General features: G+C 42.4%; 1 protein-coding gene across 8 annotated transcripts in view; it reads left to right on the forward strand.

Moving 5' to 3' along the window:
• Nucleotides 1-17982, forward strand: part of MCTP1 (multiple C2 and transmembrane domain containing 1) — a gene marked incomplete at its 3' end in the record, with an annotated part of 198899 nt that overhangs the window by 97012 nt on the left and 83905 nt on the right. For all 8 annotated transcript variants that reach the window (XM_081212357.1, XM_081212354.1, XM_081212355.1 and 5 more), the window contains one exon: nt 3431-3524. In XM_081212357.1, the coding sequence (XP_081068483.1) occupies nt 3431-3524 (94 nt within the window). The remainder of the gene's footprint in view (nt 1-3430; nt 3525-17982) is intronic.

Genomic DNA, 17982 nt, shown 5'->3' on the forward strand with positions numbered 1-17982 from the left:
TAGTGTTATCATAAACACAGTTTAATAGAGGTGACTTAGCAAGGCTAAACATTATATTTCCTAAACCAACTGAGAGCTAAGATACAGTGTACTATGCCTGAAAACTAATAATTACGAGTATTATTTCAGATTTTTGTATCAACCAAGACAGACTGGTCTGTCAGACTACATCTTAATAGATATAATGCATTTCTGATGGATTAATTGCAGTGATACACATTTTGATACCAAGTAGTGAGAATAATATTTTTTCTCCATTATCAGGTTAATGTGAAACAAGTGATACTGTCGATACTGATAATTTTATAACACCACAGAAATATTGTCATATATTTCACAACTTTTTTGAACCTTGAGCCATTTTTTTTTACCCCCAGAATTGTGTCTCTGGTATTGTTGGTATAAAAACAGGATTGCATTGTGTAAAAAAGAAAAAGAAAAAAGCCTGGCATGTCAATTTATTGCAATGGCTATTTCAGGCATTGTTATGTTTACCTACAAACTTAACTACCCTTTTCCCTAACATGACCCATACATACATAGTTTCAGAAAGACAGATTAAAGAACACAGTATTGCACAGTATTTGTGGAACTCTTGCCATTCCTATATGTTGTCACCTGTTTTATTTCCAGCGTTCATGCTGCCACCCTTTTAGGGAATATACAGTGAACTATTACTGTGCAGCTAGAAAGATTCAGGAATCCTTTTATCATCTTTATTTTATAGATTTTTTTAAAGCTTTCCTAAAGAGACTTTCCCATTTTAAAATGTATTTTGTGTCTATTCTTGAGACAGAAACCAGTAAATGAGCTGACCTTGCCATCAGATCAAATAGCCTTGCAAAATGACTCTATTACTGTCATTTAACCATTTGTAGCTGAACATCAGAGCCCTGCAAATTAAACAGGCATTACTGTTTGAACCATTATTTTATCACTATTGTATGAAAAGCTTAATTCCTTTTGGGGTGGGGGGGAAGGAGGGCCATAATGGGTAGCAGACCAAGAGAGAGATTGTATGACCTTTTCAGAACGGGTGTGCTGAACCCCTGCTCCCCCTTGTCACAGTTTAAAAACCAGAGAAGCTAGTTTAGTGAAGAAGTTGTTAGCATTCCATTTTTATTATGACATTTCACAGTCATCCGATTTAATGTCCCTTGACCGGATTGTCCACCGTGAGACGATGGGCTTGAAATGTTATTTAGAGCATTGATAAAAGGTGAGCAGTTCTAAGATGACAGCGAGTCATAAGGCTGGTGGTGTGACATTAATTTTCTCCATAACAAAGATGGAATAAGACGTCATGGTGACAAGCTGTCAATCAGTACTGGCCCCTCAGTGTATCTCAATGCCATAGGATGGGGTATTGGTTCTCCCATAATAGAGCTGAACTGAGATGCTCTCCCTGACAGCTGCTGCAGCCATACAGAAAATATATTATACAGCCTTTCATTAAAAAAATAAAGAGGACTCATCTCCAGAGCATTTCAATCTTTTCCCATCTATTGAGGGCTGAAAGGATTCACAGCAAATCATAAGATTTCACTGCTATGGAAATTTCAGGCCTTCGATACCATCCAGGTTTTGAAGCCTTCAATAATAATCATAAATAAGAAGGCTGACAATCGGCTGATAAATCATTACTTTAAGTTGCATGTTTAAAGTAATGTATTAAAGTAATTTGCTTTTCACAAAATCCTACAATAATATTCTATGGTCTGTCACTGGACCAGATTGTCAGAATGTGCAGTAAATTGCTCCAAATCAGCTGACTAGCTGAATCTAAGTTCAAACTATAATTACCCCATAGAGCCCTGACAAATAGTACCAAGTGAAATACTGCAATCTCTTTCCCCCCCCCCCCCCGCCCCCCGTGTGTGGGTAATGTGAGTGCAGGTGGAACAAAATTGAATTTGTGCTTTTGCTTTTATCATGTAGGAAATGTGAGATAAATATAGTTTCAAAACCTACAGAACAAACATGTAATTTCCACATGCCTGCTACCCTTGTTCTACATATGTGAGAACTGGAAAATATCTGAATTTAGATACAAGCTTGACAAAAAAAAGCCCGCCAAACCTTCTTGAGAATTGTAACAGATGACACGCTACCAGCAAAGCATCTGTATTCTGATGCTATCTGTAACATAACTTTCAGAATCAGGCAGTTTGGAATCCTATAAACAGTGTTTGTTTAGCTTTGGTCCTATGATTAAACACAATTCTGATGATAGACAAATGTTTTCAAAAATTTGTAATAAATGGGCATGTGTTTCCATAGAAAGCAATAGATATAAATGCATTTATATGTGAAAATTGATGTGCCATATAACTGCAGCGCTTCGGCTCAGTATGCCAAGGTCAGACCTTCTCTGTACGCAATAAGCGTCTTAGGGGATTTATATTGTGGGCTTTGTGTCTGACTCGTATTGGTAAAAATGTTTGTCTAACACTTTAATACTTGATATTTCAAGCAGAAAATGTTCCTTTTTTCTTGAGCAATATACCACTAATGATTATCCATTAAGCAGCAACATAGTAGAAAGGAAAAGTAATGTCTACTTCTATTAAATCCAACTTTGCTTTAAGCTGGCACATTAAAACATATAGAAATCCTGTTTATTCTTGATATATCTGGCTTGGGTTTTATATATACATAATATACATGTATGCACACAAGTCTTGTTTTGGGGAAAAATGAAAGTTTGTTATAAAACACGATGTTGCTTTTGATCAGCTATTATATAGTTTCCTTTATCTAATATATAGTTTATACAAAAACTGTATGAGAAATTCATGTGCACAAAATTTATGATACTTTTTTTGAAAAAGTTGCTGGTTTTTTTCTCCCTGTGTCTATTTATAGGTTAAATACAAGTTGTTGAATGCATTAGTGATATTTTTGCCAAGAGATATGGAAGCTGTTGTGAAGGGATCTGCTTGCTCTAGCTGCATAAAGATAGCTCTAGTCTTGTTTAAGGTATCCCCTAAAACCAGCAGGCATTTGCCATTTAAACACGGGCTTCTGAATTGCATCTCTAGAACTGGATATACCTCTGTCTTAGGGTATACAGAAATATCTTTTGATGCATTGTGACTTGGGGCATTCTCTTTCAGCATCATTTTGGTGCACTATTTATTACAATTAAATATTGATATATTCAGAATAAATAATGCACTAACATGAAGCTGAAAGATGAGTGCTGTGGTTTAGATCTTTTAAAATCAAATACTGGGAATGGAAATAGATATTTCCTACACTGAGTGGAAACTATACAGTACTGAAAACACATAGTTGATTTCCAAGAATAAGATTTAAGAATAATCAAACAACCATTATAAAATGTGATAGAAGACTGAATCGCGTTTGCCTGTTTTCCCTCCCTTTGCAAGCTCTTCCTAACTTCATAGTTTTTTTGTGTGTGTTCTAGAGTCTAGTGCGGATGTTTCATAACATGAAGGATGTGGGATTTCTCCAGGTGAAGGTTATCAGAGCAGAAGGTTTGATGGCAGCTGACGTTACAGGCAAGAACTACTTCAATTTTTGTGGTGATAGTTATCCTATTGAAGCATTTCTGGTTTATAGCCTTTTTCAAAACTAGCACTCCCGACAGGGTAGAAAACTTAAGTTTGCTAGGATCTTTGCAAATGAACTCTATCTTCTCATATTTGTGTTTGTGTGCAAATTTGTTTCAGCTACTTAACGCTTTCCCAAGCCGTATGTGAATTGAAACAGTCATCATTTGAAATATGCATGTCTTTGAGTTTTTGAATGTAGTTCTCTAGTTAAATGTGTACACATACTAGGGTAAAGCGTGCATATAAATGCATATATTAGTGAAAATAACATAAACCACCTTTTATTAGGGGAATTTGCTTTACAAAAATGTATGTTTTAGAATAAATTTCTGGTGAATTTCCGTGAGCACCTTAAATTAAAAAAATGCAAACTAACGTGGAAACTGAATTTAAGATTAGAAAATTGAGAAATCAAAATTAACATATTTGCCCATCCTTAGTTTGGACTTTGTACAGCTCAGAACCTTACTGAAAATAGTAATGGAAAAGGATTTTAATGAAACAATGCATCACAGCCCCTCCAAAAGGTTTCGTGTTGTTAAGCTTCATTCCCAGTGGGCTACAGCAGATACAGAATAGTAAAACAAAATGGAGTCCAGTATTTTGCAAGATAAAATTCACTTGTTCATGGCAGGGCAAGTTCATATGTTAGTCAAAAACAGTATTTTACAAAATTGTAAAGCAGAGGAGGGCTTAAAATACAGCTTCAGAATAGTATGTTTCTGATGGATGTTCCTCTGAAAATGTAGGATATTTGCATCAGCACTCTGGATAGCATCATCATGCCTGTTGCCATATTTATTTTATTTTATTACATTTGTCTGCCTCCTTTCTTCAAGGTGGCACATGTGGAGTTCTCTGGTGGTTTCTCATCTGTGTTGACAAGACACAGACCTGTTTGGGTTCTGCAGGATTGCTGAATCGTAAATCTTCTTACGAAGTCGCAAGCATCATGTATCTTTACATTTGTCCAGAGATATAACTACTTGCCAAAATTTCTAGCACACATTTTCTTCATGGGCCTTCTTTAGTGGTTTAACAGCTGATTCCACACCCACACACCCATTGAATGGATGGATGGATGGATGGATGGATGGATGGATGGATATATGGCACCTTTCTGCCAAGGCAGTCTGCAGTTTTAAAATACTAAAAACAAATTGACTTGAGCAGGCATTGAAGTTGTCTTTGCCTCCTTCCCACGATGTTCATTGGTTGTATGGCCGTGGGGCAAGTCTGCCTGGAGGAGTAAGCCTTGGGGTTGCCTTTGCCTGACTGCTTCCCTCTCTTCCTCACAGGGTAGATTGTGTCTATTGCCCCTTCTTGGGCAGAGAATATAATGATAGTAATATCATAATTAGTTATTTATGGCTTTTCGTTTTAAGATTTGTTGCAGTCAACTGTAAGTTAGGTTAAGGGTTTTCTGGTGCAGAAAGGTAGGTAGAAATATTGCATGTGATGGTGGAAGCAGGTAGTCTTCCATTACTGAGTCAAGTGGAGGTTAGTCTGTTGCAGTCGCCTGCTTCTTCACTTCTTCACTGACGGGATCTTGCTCATTTTGAGGTTGAGCAGTGGGATTCCCCCCCCCCCCAATCTGTGTGATTCGCTACTATTATCTATGCAGTACATTACAAGGTGTATTTCTGCATGCTGGACAGTTCTTCTGTGTGTGCAGGAACCCCTAGCTTGTTCATGGTGGGCCATTTGGATTAGGATGAATTGTGTATTTCAAAGTGTTTTGGTTTTAGCTAGGTTTGGTAATGGAATGGTCACATTGCTTTCCTTTTGTCCTTAGCGCCAATATGCAAAAATCATCCTTATGTAACTAAGTATTTTACATCACAAATGTAGAAACATTGGGGGTGCATACATAACCATTCTAGCATGTGTTCTGCTTGCAGAAAATCTTCCAGCTTGGTTATTTGACAAATAACATCCATACATCACCTGATATACACAATAGAAATAGACAGAAAAATCATATTTCAAGATGCAGCATTTTTTCCTTCTCATATTTTGTTTTGTGTTCCATAAAGCATTGAATTCCAAATTATCACATTTGCTATGAGGTAGAAAGCATTGGAAGGACCTTTTGTGTGCTTTCAAGTTCAGGTTTGAACAATACTTGCAAGAAATTGATTATGTGTTAGTTTATGTTATTAGATTGGTTTCAGTGCTTTATGTTTACACCTGCAAGTGTTGAGTCTTACACAGTTTTAATGCTTCATCTTATATTGAGTATATTGGTAATGCTTCTATGCAAACAAGTATTGCATAGGTGTGAGGGTTTGATTAGCTGCTTGTGCGTGAAAACGTGCTCCCTCAGAGTTTGTGCGCCCCCACAAACCTCCGTGTGTGACGGAGCTCCTCAGACATGTCTGCTCTAGTCACTAGTAGAGTCCGACAGTGGCTGTCTGCGGAAGCGTTTCCAGCAAAGAAGTTCCTTAACGGAAACGCGTCTCCTGGACTCACGGCGTGACAGTTTCCTGCGAGGTATGGGTCTCCCTATGGGAGACTCCGATACCTCCCCACTGTTCTCGCTGGAAGCCTCCCTGAGCCCTCCCTCCTGCTCGCATTCCCTCAGAGACCCACTCCTCCCCCTGCTGGTCCCTGCTTCAGCAGTTGAGTCTCTTTCATCCTGCCTGAGTCCCTCCACCAACTGATGCTCTGATGGCAGTTCCCTGACATCCACCTCCCCTCCAGGGCCCCCCTCACCCCCTCCCAATTCCTCCCCCCTGGGAGGTGAAGGGCTAAAACCCCGAAACGAATCTTCCTCATCTTCTGACGTCTCGAACAATTCTCTCCATCGATCGTCGTCCTGGCCAGCTGAATCCTCCTCCTCTTCAGAATCTGGGAACCCCTCCAACTCCTCTTCCTCGTCGGTGGTGGCAAAGTATTCCCTTCGGAACCTCGCTACAGGCTGAGGTTTACGTGGGAACCTCTGATGAAAAGTCTCTATTAAAACCTCGTCATTGACATCCTCTGCCCTAACCCAGGTGTTTTCCGACTCCGGTTCCCCTTCCCACATTACCAAATACTCTACTTGATCTCCCTTCCACCTGGAATCGAGGATCTCCGCTACATGGTAGCTGTGTTCCTTCTCCTCCATTGCTGGTCCCCTAGTGACCCTCCCCTCACTGTCTCCTCTATACGGTGACAGCAACGACCTGTGAAAAACTGGGTGCAGCTTCATGTGGTTCGGTAACCGGAGCCTGAAAGCCACTGGATTGACCTGCTGTATGACTTCAAACGGACCCAGCCTTTTGGGTCTTAATTTCTTACAACCTCCTTTGAATGGCAACCCTTGGGTTGACAGCCACACCTGGTCCCCCACCCTGATGCTTTCACCTTCCCTTCTGTTTTTGTCTGCTTGCCTCTTATATTCCTCCTTAGCCCTGTTTAAGTTGAGTTGGAGCTGGCGATGGATCGCTTCCATTTCTTCCACGAACTGTTCTGCAGCTGGAACGCTCCAGTTCTCCCCCTCCCCCCCTGGGAAGGCTCTGGGATGGCACCCGTGATTAGCCAAAAAGGGGCTCATCCCCGTGGACACGTTCTCTGCATTGTTGTAGGCAAATTCTGCCAACGCCAGCTTCTCCACCCAATCATTCTCTCTGTCATTAACATAACACCTCAAATATTGTTGGAGAACCCCATTTGCTCTTTCCGCCTGCCCGTTGGTTTCAGGATGACGGGCCGTCGAGAAATTAACCTCTACATGCAGTAAGCTCATGAGCTTCCTCCAGAACCTGGAAGTAAATTGTTTCCCTCGGTCTGAAACCACCCTCAAGGGGGCGCCATGCAACCTAAACACATTCTCTACAAACAATTTGGCGGTTTCTTCTGCTGTAACCGCATGTGAGCAGGCTATGAAGTGGGCCATTTTAGTTAACAGGTCTACTACAACCATGATGGCTGTTTTCCCTCTAGACCTTGGCAGATCAGTCATGAAATCTATTGCCACTGCTTCCCACGGTCTCTCAGGTGTGGGCAGTGGTTCTAATAAACCAGCCGGCGCCTGCCTCTCCCCCTTGGCTCTTTGGCATTGTTCACACCCTCTCACATACTCCCGCACATCTTCCCTGACCTTGGGCCACCAAAATTCCCTGGTAACCAGCCACATGGTTTTGTGTTGCCCAAAGTGCCCTGCTGTGGGGCTATCGTGCAGCTGCTTGAGTACTTTCTCCCTCAATTCCCCTTCAGGTATATATAACGCTCCCTTATAATACAATGCCCCATTTCTCTCCTCAAAACCACCGGGTTTGTCTTCCTCCCCTCTGAGATCCCTGAGTTTCCCCTGGGCGTATGCATCCTGCACCGTACCCTCTACCAATTCCCTTTGCCCCACCAAAGTCGCCCCACACACCCAGCGGTCCTCTGGAATGATATGGGTTTCTTCGGGTGCTCCCTCCCCCTCCAAATATTCAGGCTTGCGTGAGAGAGCGTCCGCCCTAACATTCTCTGGGCCTGGCACATAACAAATCTCAAAGTTAAATTTGGAGAACTCTTGGGCCCATCTCAACTGCCTTTGGTTGAGCACTCGCGCCGTTCTCCAGTACTCTAGATTTTTATGGTCCGTGCACACTTGCACTTTATGTTGTGCACCAACTAGCAGATGCCTCCATCTCCGGAACGCCTCATGAATAGCAAGCAGTTCTCGGTCGTACACCGTGTAGTTCCTCTCGGATTTGTTCAGCTTCCGCGAGAAGAAGGCACACGGACGCCACTCCGACTCCTCCTTCCCCGGCTGCAGAAGAAGCACCGCCCCTATGGCTCTGTCAGATGCGTCTGTTTCAACCCTTAGCTTCTTTCGTAAATCCACATGCAGAAGTTGTTCTTCAGAGGCGAAGGCCCTTTTCAGTTCCTCAAACGCTCGCCCCGCCTCCGCCGTCCATACAAACTTCTTCTTACTGCTGAGACAGTCAGTGATGGGCGCCGTCAGATGGGCGAAGTTGCGGATGAACTTACGATAAAAGTTTCCAAACCCTAGGAACCTCTGCACATCCTTCTTGGTTTTGGGTGTTTTCCATTCCAGCACTGCCTGTACCTTGCCGGGATCCATGGCCAATCCCTTGTCTGACAGGCGGTACCCCAGGAATTCCACCTCCTTGGTATGGAACCGACACTTCTCCAGTTTGACCCACAGCCTGTTGGCTTGCAGTCTGCTCAACACTTCTCTGACGTCTCTCACATGTTGCTCCTCATTCTCAGAATACACCAACACATCATCTAGAAAGGCAACGCAATTCTTGTAGAGCAAAGGGCCCAGCACGTGGTTCATAAAAGATTGAAAACACGCGGAGCCTGCTTGTAATCCAAATGGCATAACGAGGTATTCAAACGCCCCCAAAGGGGTAAACATGGTGGTTTTCCATTCATCCCCTTTCCTTATGCGTATCAGGTTGTACGCCCCCCTTAGATCCAGCTTTGTGAAAATCTTTCCCTTCCTCACCATGGTCAAAATATCATCAATTCTGGGCATAGGGAACGCCACCGGTTCAGTCACTGCATTCAGCCGCCTAAAATCACATACAAGTCTCGGCTTGTCTGCATTTTTTTTGTCCACAAAGAACACTGGGCTCCCCCCTGCTGCTTTGGACTCTCTGATGAAGCCTCTCTTCAGGTTCTTGTCAATGAACCCTCGCAACTCCTGCATTTCCCTGTCTGACATGGCATACAACTTGCCCACGGGAAGCTGTGCTCCAGGGAGTAAATTGATCTGACAATCAAAGGGTCTATGAGGTGGTAGTTGGTCAGCTTCCTTCTCGCTGAACACGTCGCTGAGATCTGCATACTGTGGTGGTACCTTCACCTTCCCCGTTACTTCAGTCCCTGCTAGGGTGGCTTGGGCCCCTACTGAACCCTTCTCCCCTTTGCAGTGTTCTAGGCAATGTGCTGAACCAAAGGACACCACTCTTTGATGCCAGCCAACCAGCGGATCATGTAGAGCTAGCCAGCTCATTCCCAAAATAATGGGAGCGCCTCCCAGGGTGGCCACATTAAACGCTATCAGTTCTGTGTGCCTTGCCACCCTCATTATCATTGGGACAGTCTGCAAGCGGACTCCTCCTCCCAACAACTCCCTGCCATCAATCGTGGTCACCTGCAGGGGGTTGCTTAAAGGGATGGTCTGTATCTGGTGTTCAGCAGCAAACTCCTTGCTCATAAAATTGCAGGAGCTGCCTGAGTCCAATAGCGCCTTTATTTTTAGGGGGTGCCCATTCTGCAGCTCTAGCGACACTTCAATCACTAGAGCAGGTCGAGGAGCTTCTGGCACGGGCACTTTCACTGCTCTTTGGCCTGGCTGCAGTGCCCCAATTGTGGCAACCAGGCGTTGGCTTTTACCTGCTCCGCTCCCCCTTCTTCTCCCCCCTCAACAGCTCCCACCATCCCTTGCCATTCCTTCCTCTGGGGGCAGACTCTGGCAAAGTGGCCTGGCTGTTGGCAGAGATAGCATTTCCGGGGGCCCTTTCCCTCCTTCTTAGCTCCCTCGCTGGTTTTTGAAAATGCGCGCGCGCGCGCTGTTCCGATTTCCATCGGCTCTGCCGGCGGGAAAGCTGGCTCAGGAATGTCTGGAATGCGGAACTCCTTCCAACGTTCCCCTCTCCCTTCCCGCCTCTCCAAGGCTCTTGCCTCCTGCCGCGCTCCTATGGTCAGCGCAGATTTGGTCAGCTGATCCATAGACTCCGCCCTGGGGCTCCGTGCCAGCTCGTCTTTCACCCCCGAAGAAAGACCTTCTTCAAATAGCATTTGAACGGGTGCCGCCGATAAATCCCAACTCAGTCTGTGAATCAGCATGGTAAACTCAGTCCAATATTCACGGACAGATCGACTCCCCTGCTTACAAGCCATTAGCTGTCTGCGCACCACCCCTTCCTCAATATCGCTGGAAAACATGATATCCATTGCACGAAAGAACTTCATTGTGTCCTTTAGTATGTCATTGTGCGTTGCCATTAGGGGTCGCACCCAGTCTCTAGCCCCTTTCTCAAGATGCCCAATTACAAAAGCAACTCGCGATTCCTCATCAGGGAACTCATCGAACTGCACATTAAGGGCATATTGCATCTCTGTCCTAAAAGCATGGTAGTCCTTGGGGTCCCCCCCAAATTTCTGCACCAATCCTGGTACCTTTCTGGGGAATTGAGTGGCTCTCCCCTTCTTGTCTGCATCCTGAGCCCTTCTCTCCTCCAGCCTCGCCGTCTGCAGGGCCAGTTGAACCTCCAACGCTCGGTATCTATCTTCCAAGCTTGGACCAGCTCCAGCCCCTGCTCCTCCGGTTCCGGTTGGTTCGCTCATGATGCCTTCTCTTGCACAGGCAGCGTACAAAGACTGTCGGACTGCTGTGAGGGTTTGATTAGCTGCTTGTGCGTGAAAACGTGCTCCCTCAGAGTTTGTGCGCCCCCACAAACCTCCGTGTGTGACGGAGCTCCTCAGACATGTCTGCTCTAGTCACTAGTAGAGTCCGACAGTGGCTGTCTGCGGAAGCGTTTCCAGCAAAGAAGTTCCTTAACGGAAACGCGTCTCCTGGACTCACGGCGTGACAGTTTCCTGCGAGGTATGGGTCTCCCTATGGGAGACTCCGATACCTCCCCACTGTTCTCGCTGGAAGCCTCCCTGAGCCCTCCCTCCTGCTCGCATTCCCTCAGAGACCCACTCCTCCCCCTGCTGGTCCCTGCTTCAGCAGTTGAGTCTCTTTCATCCTGCCTGAGTCCCTCCACCAACTGATGCTCTGATGGCAGTTCCCTGACAATAGGCAATGGTGATGTTTTGTTTTTGTTTCCAGTCTTTCTATACAAGTATTTCACAGACAAACATAAAAAGAGTATATGCAGAGGTGTACATAAATAAATGTTGATGCATGATAATAAATAATATAGTTGTATGTTTGAATTAGGCTGCAGTTCTGTGATAACTTACATGGGAGTAAGTCTGGGTTAGTTCCTGGTTGGGAATTTCATGTATGCTGCCTTGAGTTCTACAATGGAAGAAAGACAGAATATAAAATGTAATAAATATATCAGAGGACCTTGCTTCCCAGTAAACATGCTTTTACCAATATAATAATAATAATTTCAAGTATTTCCAGTATTTAAGAGCCAAAATATTAACCTAAAAATTGCATAATTTTGCCTTGGGATAGACTATCATATTAAATGTCTGAAAATAAAAAGTAAAAGCAAATGTAAAATTTGATTAGATTTTGCTGAATTCCAAAATATTCTCTCAGTAAGCAAAGAGGAGGATTTTAAAAAATATTTTATTAAGCTTTTTTTTTAGTGGGGGGGGGAGCATTTAAAAATGTACACTTTTGTCACAGTTATATTTTCTAAATGAGTGAATAAGAAACACAAATTATAACTGAAATGGGCCAGTCTTCTCCTTTCCACAAAGCACACATCCTTAATTACCTGAATATTACTAGAGTCAGTTGCTCCAGTTCACTGTTACTAAAATGTTGCTTTCAGTAGAAGAGTATTGGGTAGTGTGCTTAAATGTAATAGGCATATTTAAAAGATTCATTGACTAGTTACTCAACATTAAACTACAACAATAAATTGAATTTTTAATCAAGTAATACAGACTTTCACAGTCTCCGTATGTGGATAAAGTTTTTAAGGGATTATACAGGGTCATTATTTCATTTGGAAGAATGGCTAATGAGAATGAAATGGCTCAGACTATGGCTTATCATGAACAAGCAAACTTGCAAGCATCCAGTGCAAAGATCATGGATCCAGCAATCCTACCCTGGTTCTGCTTTAGCTGTGCTAACCACCATCAAGCTATGGTTTGGCTGAACCTGGTTCATGGTTTGTCCAGATAAACCATGAGCTGTAACCAAAGTTTGTTCTTGGGTTACTCTTCGTGGTTCAGGGGAAGCAAACCCCAGGAACTACATGAACTCTCATGCAGTTACTAACAGCAAACCTTTAGCGGTGCAGTACCACAGTGTTTTGGAGTTGCGTTACAGTGAACATGATGATTAAGGAAGATACAGGCTAACACATATAAAAATTGGGGGTGGGTGACAGCAAAATTTCGTAGAAGAGCTTACAAGAATGAAATCACTTTCCTGAATTAGGAGGAGTTGCTGTTCACACAGCACCAGGTTGGAATCACACAGGTTGGAATCAGCTCTTCAATCAGCAGAAAAGACTTCTCGCTAGCAGAACGTATCTCTGGATCCAAGCCAAAGCTATGAAGAACCTGGACTGCATTGGTTCATATGTAATGTGAAACTATGTTTTAATGCCAGGAGGGGGAAGCTGCTCAGGCAGTGGAGCAGAGGAGTTGAAGAGTGTGCATTCTCAGTTCTCAGTGAGTTTCCATTTGCAAATGCTATCACCAGCCCTAGGTTTTCACCATATCTTACAAAAATCATACACATTTTAGCAGATGGAAATACCATGCAATAGACCACGTTGCTCTTGGTTATAGTATTCTTTTAAATGCTGCCATTATTATTATTATTATTATTATTATTATTATTATTATTATTATTATTATTATTTATACCCCACCCATCTGGCTGGGTTTCTCCAGCCATTCTCAGTGGCTTGCAGCACATATAGTAAAACGTCAAACCTTTAAAACATCCCGATACAGGGCTGCCTTCAGATGTCTTCTAAAAGTTGTGTAGTTTTTTTCTCCTTGACATCTTATGGGAGGGCATTCCACAGAGTGGGCACCACTACCGAGAAGGCCCTCTGCCTGGTTCCCTGTAACTTCACTTCTCACAGTGAGGGAACCGCCAGAAGACCCTTGGAGGACCTCAGCGTCCAGTCTGAGCAATGGGGATGGAGATGTTCCGTCAGGAATTTTGTGACTATTTAAATATAATTTGGTGACCATTTAAATATAAATGGTCACAAAACAGCTCACAAAGTTGTTTTCAAAGTTGAAGGATGGGGCAGTATGTATCGTGTGAAAGACATGTTATACTGTGGATATTTCTGTCTGTGTTTGACTGAAACTTGAGAAACAGAATATATTATTTCAGTGATTTGAATATTCAGTTGCTGTACTTAAACAAAGGTATGTAGAATTAGGCGATACAAGGGAGTAGGTCATCACTAGCACCAAGCTCCATCTTCAGTATAGGCATAGCAGCAAAACATTGGAATTTTGTTTTAGATCTTTCCAACCACTGCTAAAACATGATTCTGTGCCTCTGTTCTGTAGAAGTTGGCTAGTTTTAAGGCATTTCAATGAATGTTTCAATTGTAATGGCATAGACATCTCATGGCTCCACTACAGATCCAGAGACTCATAGGACTGGGATGTTGAAAACAAGAGAATTCTAGTCCCCCAAAGTCATGAAAATATTCAGTGAAAGGACCCTATATTCATCTTACCTTCAAATCTCATGGTCCTGAAATAGGCTGTGGTATTTGAGGAAGTATTTTATCCTTTTTCATCTTGTGAGATAAAGAATTAGAAAATTATTTTGGGATAAATGCATCACTTCCCCCACCTTGGTAGCTAGTACAATCATGCCAATAACTATTAAATACACATTGCCAACATATGCAAATCCTTTTTTTGGGACACCTACCAACTTGTTGGCAGCAGAGAGATTCTTGATAAGGAGAACAATACAAAATGAATGAACATTAGTCATTGGGTAATATGGCAAGAGAGTGAAAAAATGGTTATAGTTTATTCAGATAATTTTACATTGATAATCCTAAAGCAGGGTGTTATTGAATGAAAGAATGTGGAACTTGCCTTTCTGTAAAGTTGGCACAAACCACCTTAGGCCAACTGCATTCTGATGTGAAATAATTCTCTAGCCCTCCAGTGGGAGTTTGTTTGTTTAATAAGATGTAGATTTTTTTCATCAGGTGTTGTCATGATTTATTTATTTTTTAAAAAACCTAATACTTCTGACAGAAAATTAAGAAGTAACAGTAAGAATTATGCTGAATCTTGTATCCAATGTTAAGCGAATCTTATTTTTCTTAAGAAATAAGGATAACCCGGTCTCATTAGTGAAGTTAAATCTAAGTTGCATTTGACAGGCTGCCTGGGAAACACTTTATTATTATTTTTTGCTATCTGTGGGTTTTAATTAAGATGTGTTCAATTATAGTCTCCTCACACACTCACTCCCCCTGCTTGCTGTGTCACAGACTGGTGATCAGGGCGCTTTCAGATGGTCCGGCCCATGACTTTGACCTTCTGCACGGTCCAGCGTTCCCTGGGGAACCGTTCAGCTCATGAGGTCTGATTTCACACTTCCAGGATGCCTCGGCTCTCTTAACAATGACAGGGAGACAAAGCCCTTTAGAACGGGCCGCACGGGGACTTGTTTAAATTGGAAACTAGAGAGGAGTCAAGGAACAAGGTTATGGACTATAGAATAGTGTTTTTAATAAAGAGCTCACAGCTCTGGTTCAGCTCAAAGAAGGTTACGTCTGTACAATTAATTGAGCCATTTATTTTGGCTTCTAATTTTTCACAGAATGGTATGATAAATATTAGCTAAAAGGTAAACGGGATATGATGTCATGCATTTCAACATTAATGTAGGCTTTTTAAAAAGCAATCAAAGATATATTTGCTTGGATTTCCCCCCATTTTCTTAATTGCCCAAGGTTTGGGATTTTCCTGGATAAAAGATGGAATTTGCTTGACGGCTTACTGTTCTTGGATTTATTATCCTTGATGTTTCAATGCTTCGTGTTAGAGGCCAAAGGGAATGTAGCATGAAAGATGCAGTCATCCTGAATGCAAGTAAAATTCCCGGAAAACTGAATGTTCTTACTGCTTAGTATCATACTTTCGACTTTCATTTACGCTATTGTTGATGAATCCTGCATAACAGTAGTGTAATTTGTCTCAAACAAAAAACAGCAGCCCAGTATTAAGTTACAAGGGTAGTGTGCTGTTCTAGTTGTGTGGGAGAGCCAGCAGGCATCAGACAAAACACCAGAAGTGGCAGGTGAGAAGGTTTTGGATGGAGATTTGGCAGTTAGCAGTGAACAAGTTTGTAGCTACCACGGTTGTGAGCTAATTCTGCAGAAATGCAGTAGCTCCTTAACTAGTGCACACATTGCTCAAACAAAAGCCATAGTTTATTTGAGTGTGGTGTAGACTTGATGACTCCTGAAATCCTGCACCTTGTCTAAGAATGAGGAAATTTAAAAGGCAACTCATTCAGTCACTATTGAATGATTTCATACTGCATTGCACATCATCTCAACTGGAAGGGGTCTACAAAGAGTGAGTATTATTGTGTTTGAATGTGGGGTTCTGAAGGGAGTTATGAGTTTTCACTAGAAAAATCTTAACAGTCCTCTTTCTGGAGAGGGCTCTGGCAATACATGGACTTTGATGTTCCAGGAGTGTTCCTGACTGTGTTTCAGTCAGATATGATTTTTTTTAACTGGTAAGCAATGCTTCAGTAAAAGTTTTCAGGTTGGTTTACATTTAAAAGATACAAAATAATAAACAATAAAAGAACAAAACTAAAAAACAACTGCATAAAATATCTCATAGGTTACATGTTTTGGGGAAATGTAAAGGTTTTTTAACTAATGCCAAAATGAAATTTATATAGATACCAGGCAAGCCTTCCTGGAGAGATAATTCCATAAGCAGGGGGCAATGACTGAGAAGGCCCTGTCTCAAGAAAGTGGCTTCCAAAAATTATTGAAGAGGCCTCCACAGCAGGCTCCTCTGGCTTTTAATGTCTGTCGGAAAGCAGAGCCACAACACCTGGGCATTTATGTTACTAAGAACAGTTCATTTTCCTAGTTTTTACCTTATGCTGCCCTTTGCTTTGCCTTCTTTTTCAGTATGAAGAACACTTGGGATATTAAGATGGCTGAGATATGATCAAGTTGTTGAAAGCAATCAACACTTTGTGGTTAATATCTGAAAATGTAAAGCTAACAAGATGCAAACTTGTTTTAAACACTGATGTTGACTACATATGTTGAATGGAAAACTCCTAGCCTGTTTGTGTTAGGAACTGCCCAAATGTATTATTAGAAGCTCCCATTATCTGTAAATGCTTTCTTTAATATCCGAAATGGAGCAGTAGATTTTTTGCATATATTCACACAAGTAGGGCAACCCATCCCTTAGGGTGTCTTCCATACCTGTCTCCTAGCCCTCTTGCAGTTTTGAAGAATGCAGAAAAAGTAGGTCAGCTAGATATTACCAAGGCACAGAACCTGTGATTCACTTAGAAATACCTACGCTCATGCCTCAATCCCCTGGAATCAATGAAATCAGTTGGCAGATCTCCTGTTACTTGAACTCTTCTTTTGTCCAGTGTAATCCTTTGCTTCCTCAGGGTGGATTTCTTTTCCTTCGCCCTGATCTATCATTTGTTGCTTTGAGCTGCATATCTGAATTCCACCATCTTCAAAAAGAGTTGAACGTGAAAAAGTGGAAATGTCTGCCTATGTATATAAATATAAGTGGAAAGCATTGTAAGTGTAGAATGAGATTTATTTTTTTAAGGTGGTGTGGCAGTATTAAGCTTTTTTTAAAAAAATGTGCGGGCTTATTGGCAAGGAAAAACTTGGTACTGGGGTGGCAGTTATGTGGCACAATTCTTTTACGTTTATAAGTTACAATTAAACAAGAAAGGACAACCTGTTGCCTCAATCACTTCACCTTTGATGAGCAAGATAACGAGGTCAAGAGCTTCATGTGCACTTTTGTTTCTTCAGCAGTGGCTCAGATATTCCACAATCCAGTCAGCGCCACAAAAATACGTTCCTATTGCCTACATTTCCCTCATGCATCTTGTTTGTTTTGGATGCTTAGTCAGTCACACTTCCCAGTGGCGTAGCATGGGTTGTCAGCACCCGGGGCAAGGCAAGTAATTTGCGCCCCCTAACCCATGGATTGGCGCCCCCTAACCCGTGGATTTGTGCCCCCTAACCCGTGGATTTGCGCCCCCTAACCCTAACTCCCAGATGTTGCACCCGGTGCGGCCGGCCCCCCCTGCAACCCCCACGCTACGCCACTGACATTTCCTCAATTCTGCAAACGCCTTTCATTCTCTTTCTGCTACTTATGGCAAGTCTCCACATCAACAGTTAACTTTTATCTTCTTGCAGCACTCATGTCTGTGAACCTCAGTCCTCTAGTTCTTTGCTTCTAAAAGCTCCAGGTAGTAGCGTTCTCCCATTGCCTGTGATGGTTATCATGCTGGGTTGGGTAACAGTGCCACTTTGTGGTTGAAGCCAGGAATAGAACTTGAGGAAAGCAGGCAGCTACCATAATTCAGTTAGCTTCCTGCTTTCGTTTTTATTGAAGCTTTTTCATAAAACTGTGCAGTAAAAAACTAATTGAAATTAAAAAAAACCTGAAAAGAAAATGCAAGGGTAAATCTTAACCCTTGTCTCACACAGAAAGGGGGAGGGTCCTTCCAGCCCTTACCTAG

This window comes from Podarcis bocagei (genome assembly GCF_964188305.1).
Source record: "Podarcis bocagei genome assembly, chromosome: 11".
NCBI classification, from domain to species: domain Eukaryota; kingdom Metazoa; phylum Chordata; class Lepidosauria; order Squamata; family Lacertidae; genus Podarcis; species Podarcis bocagei.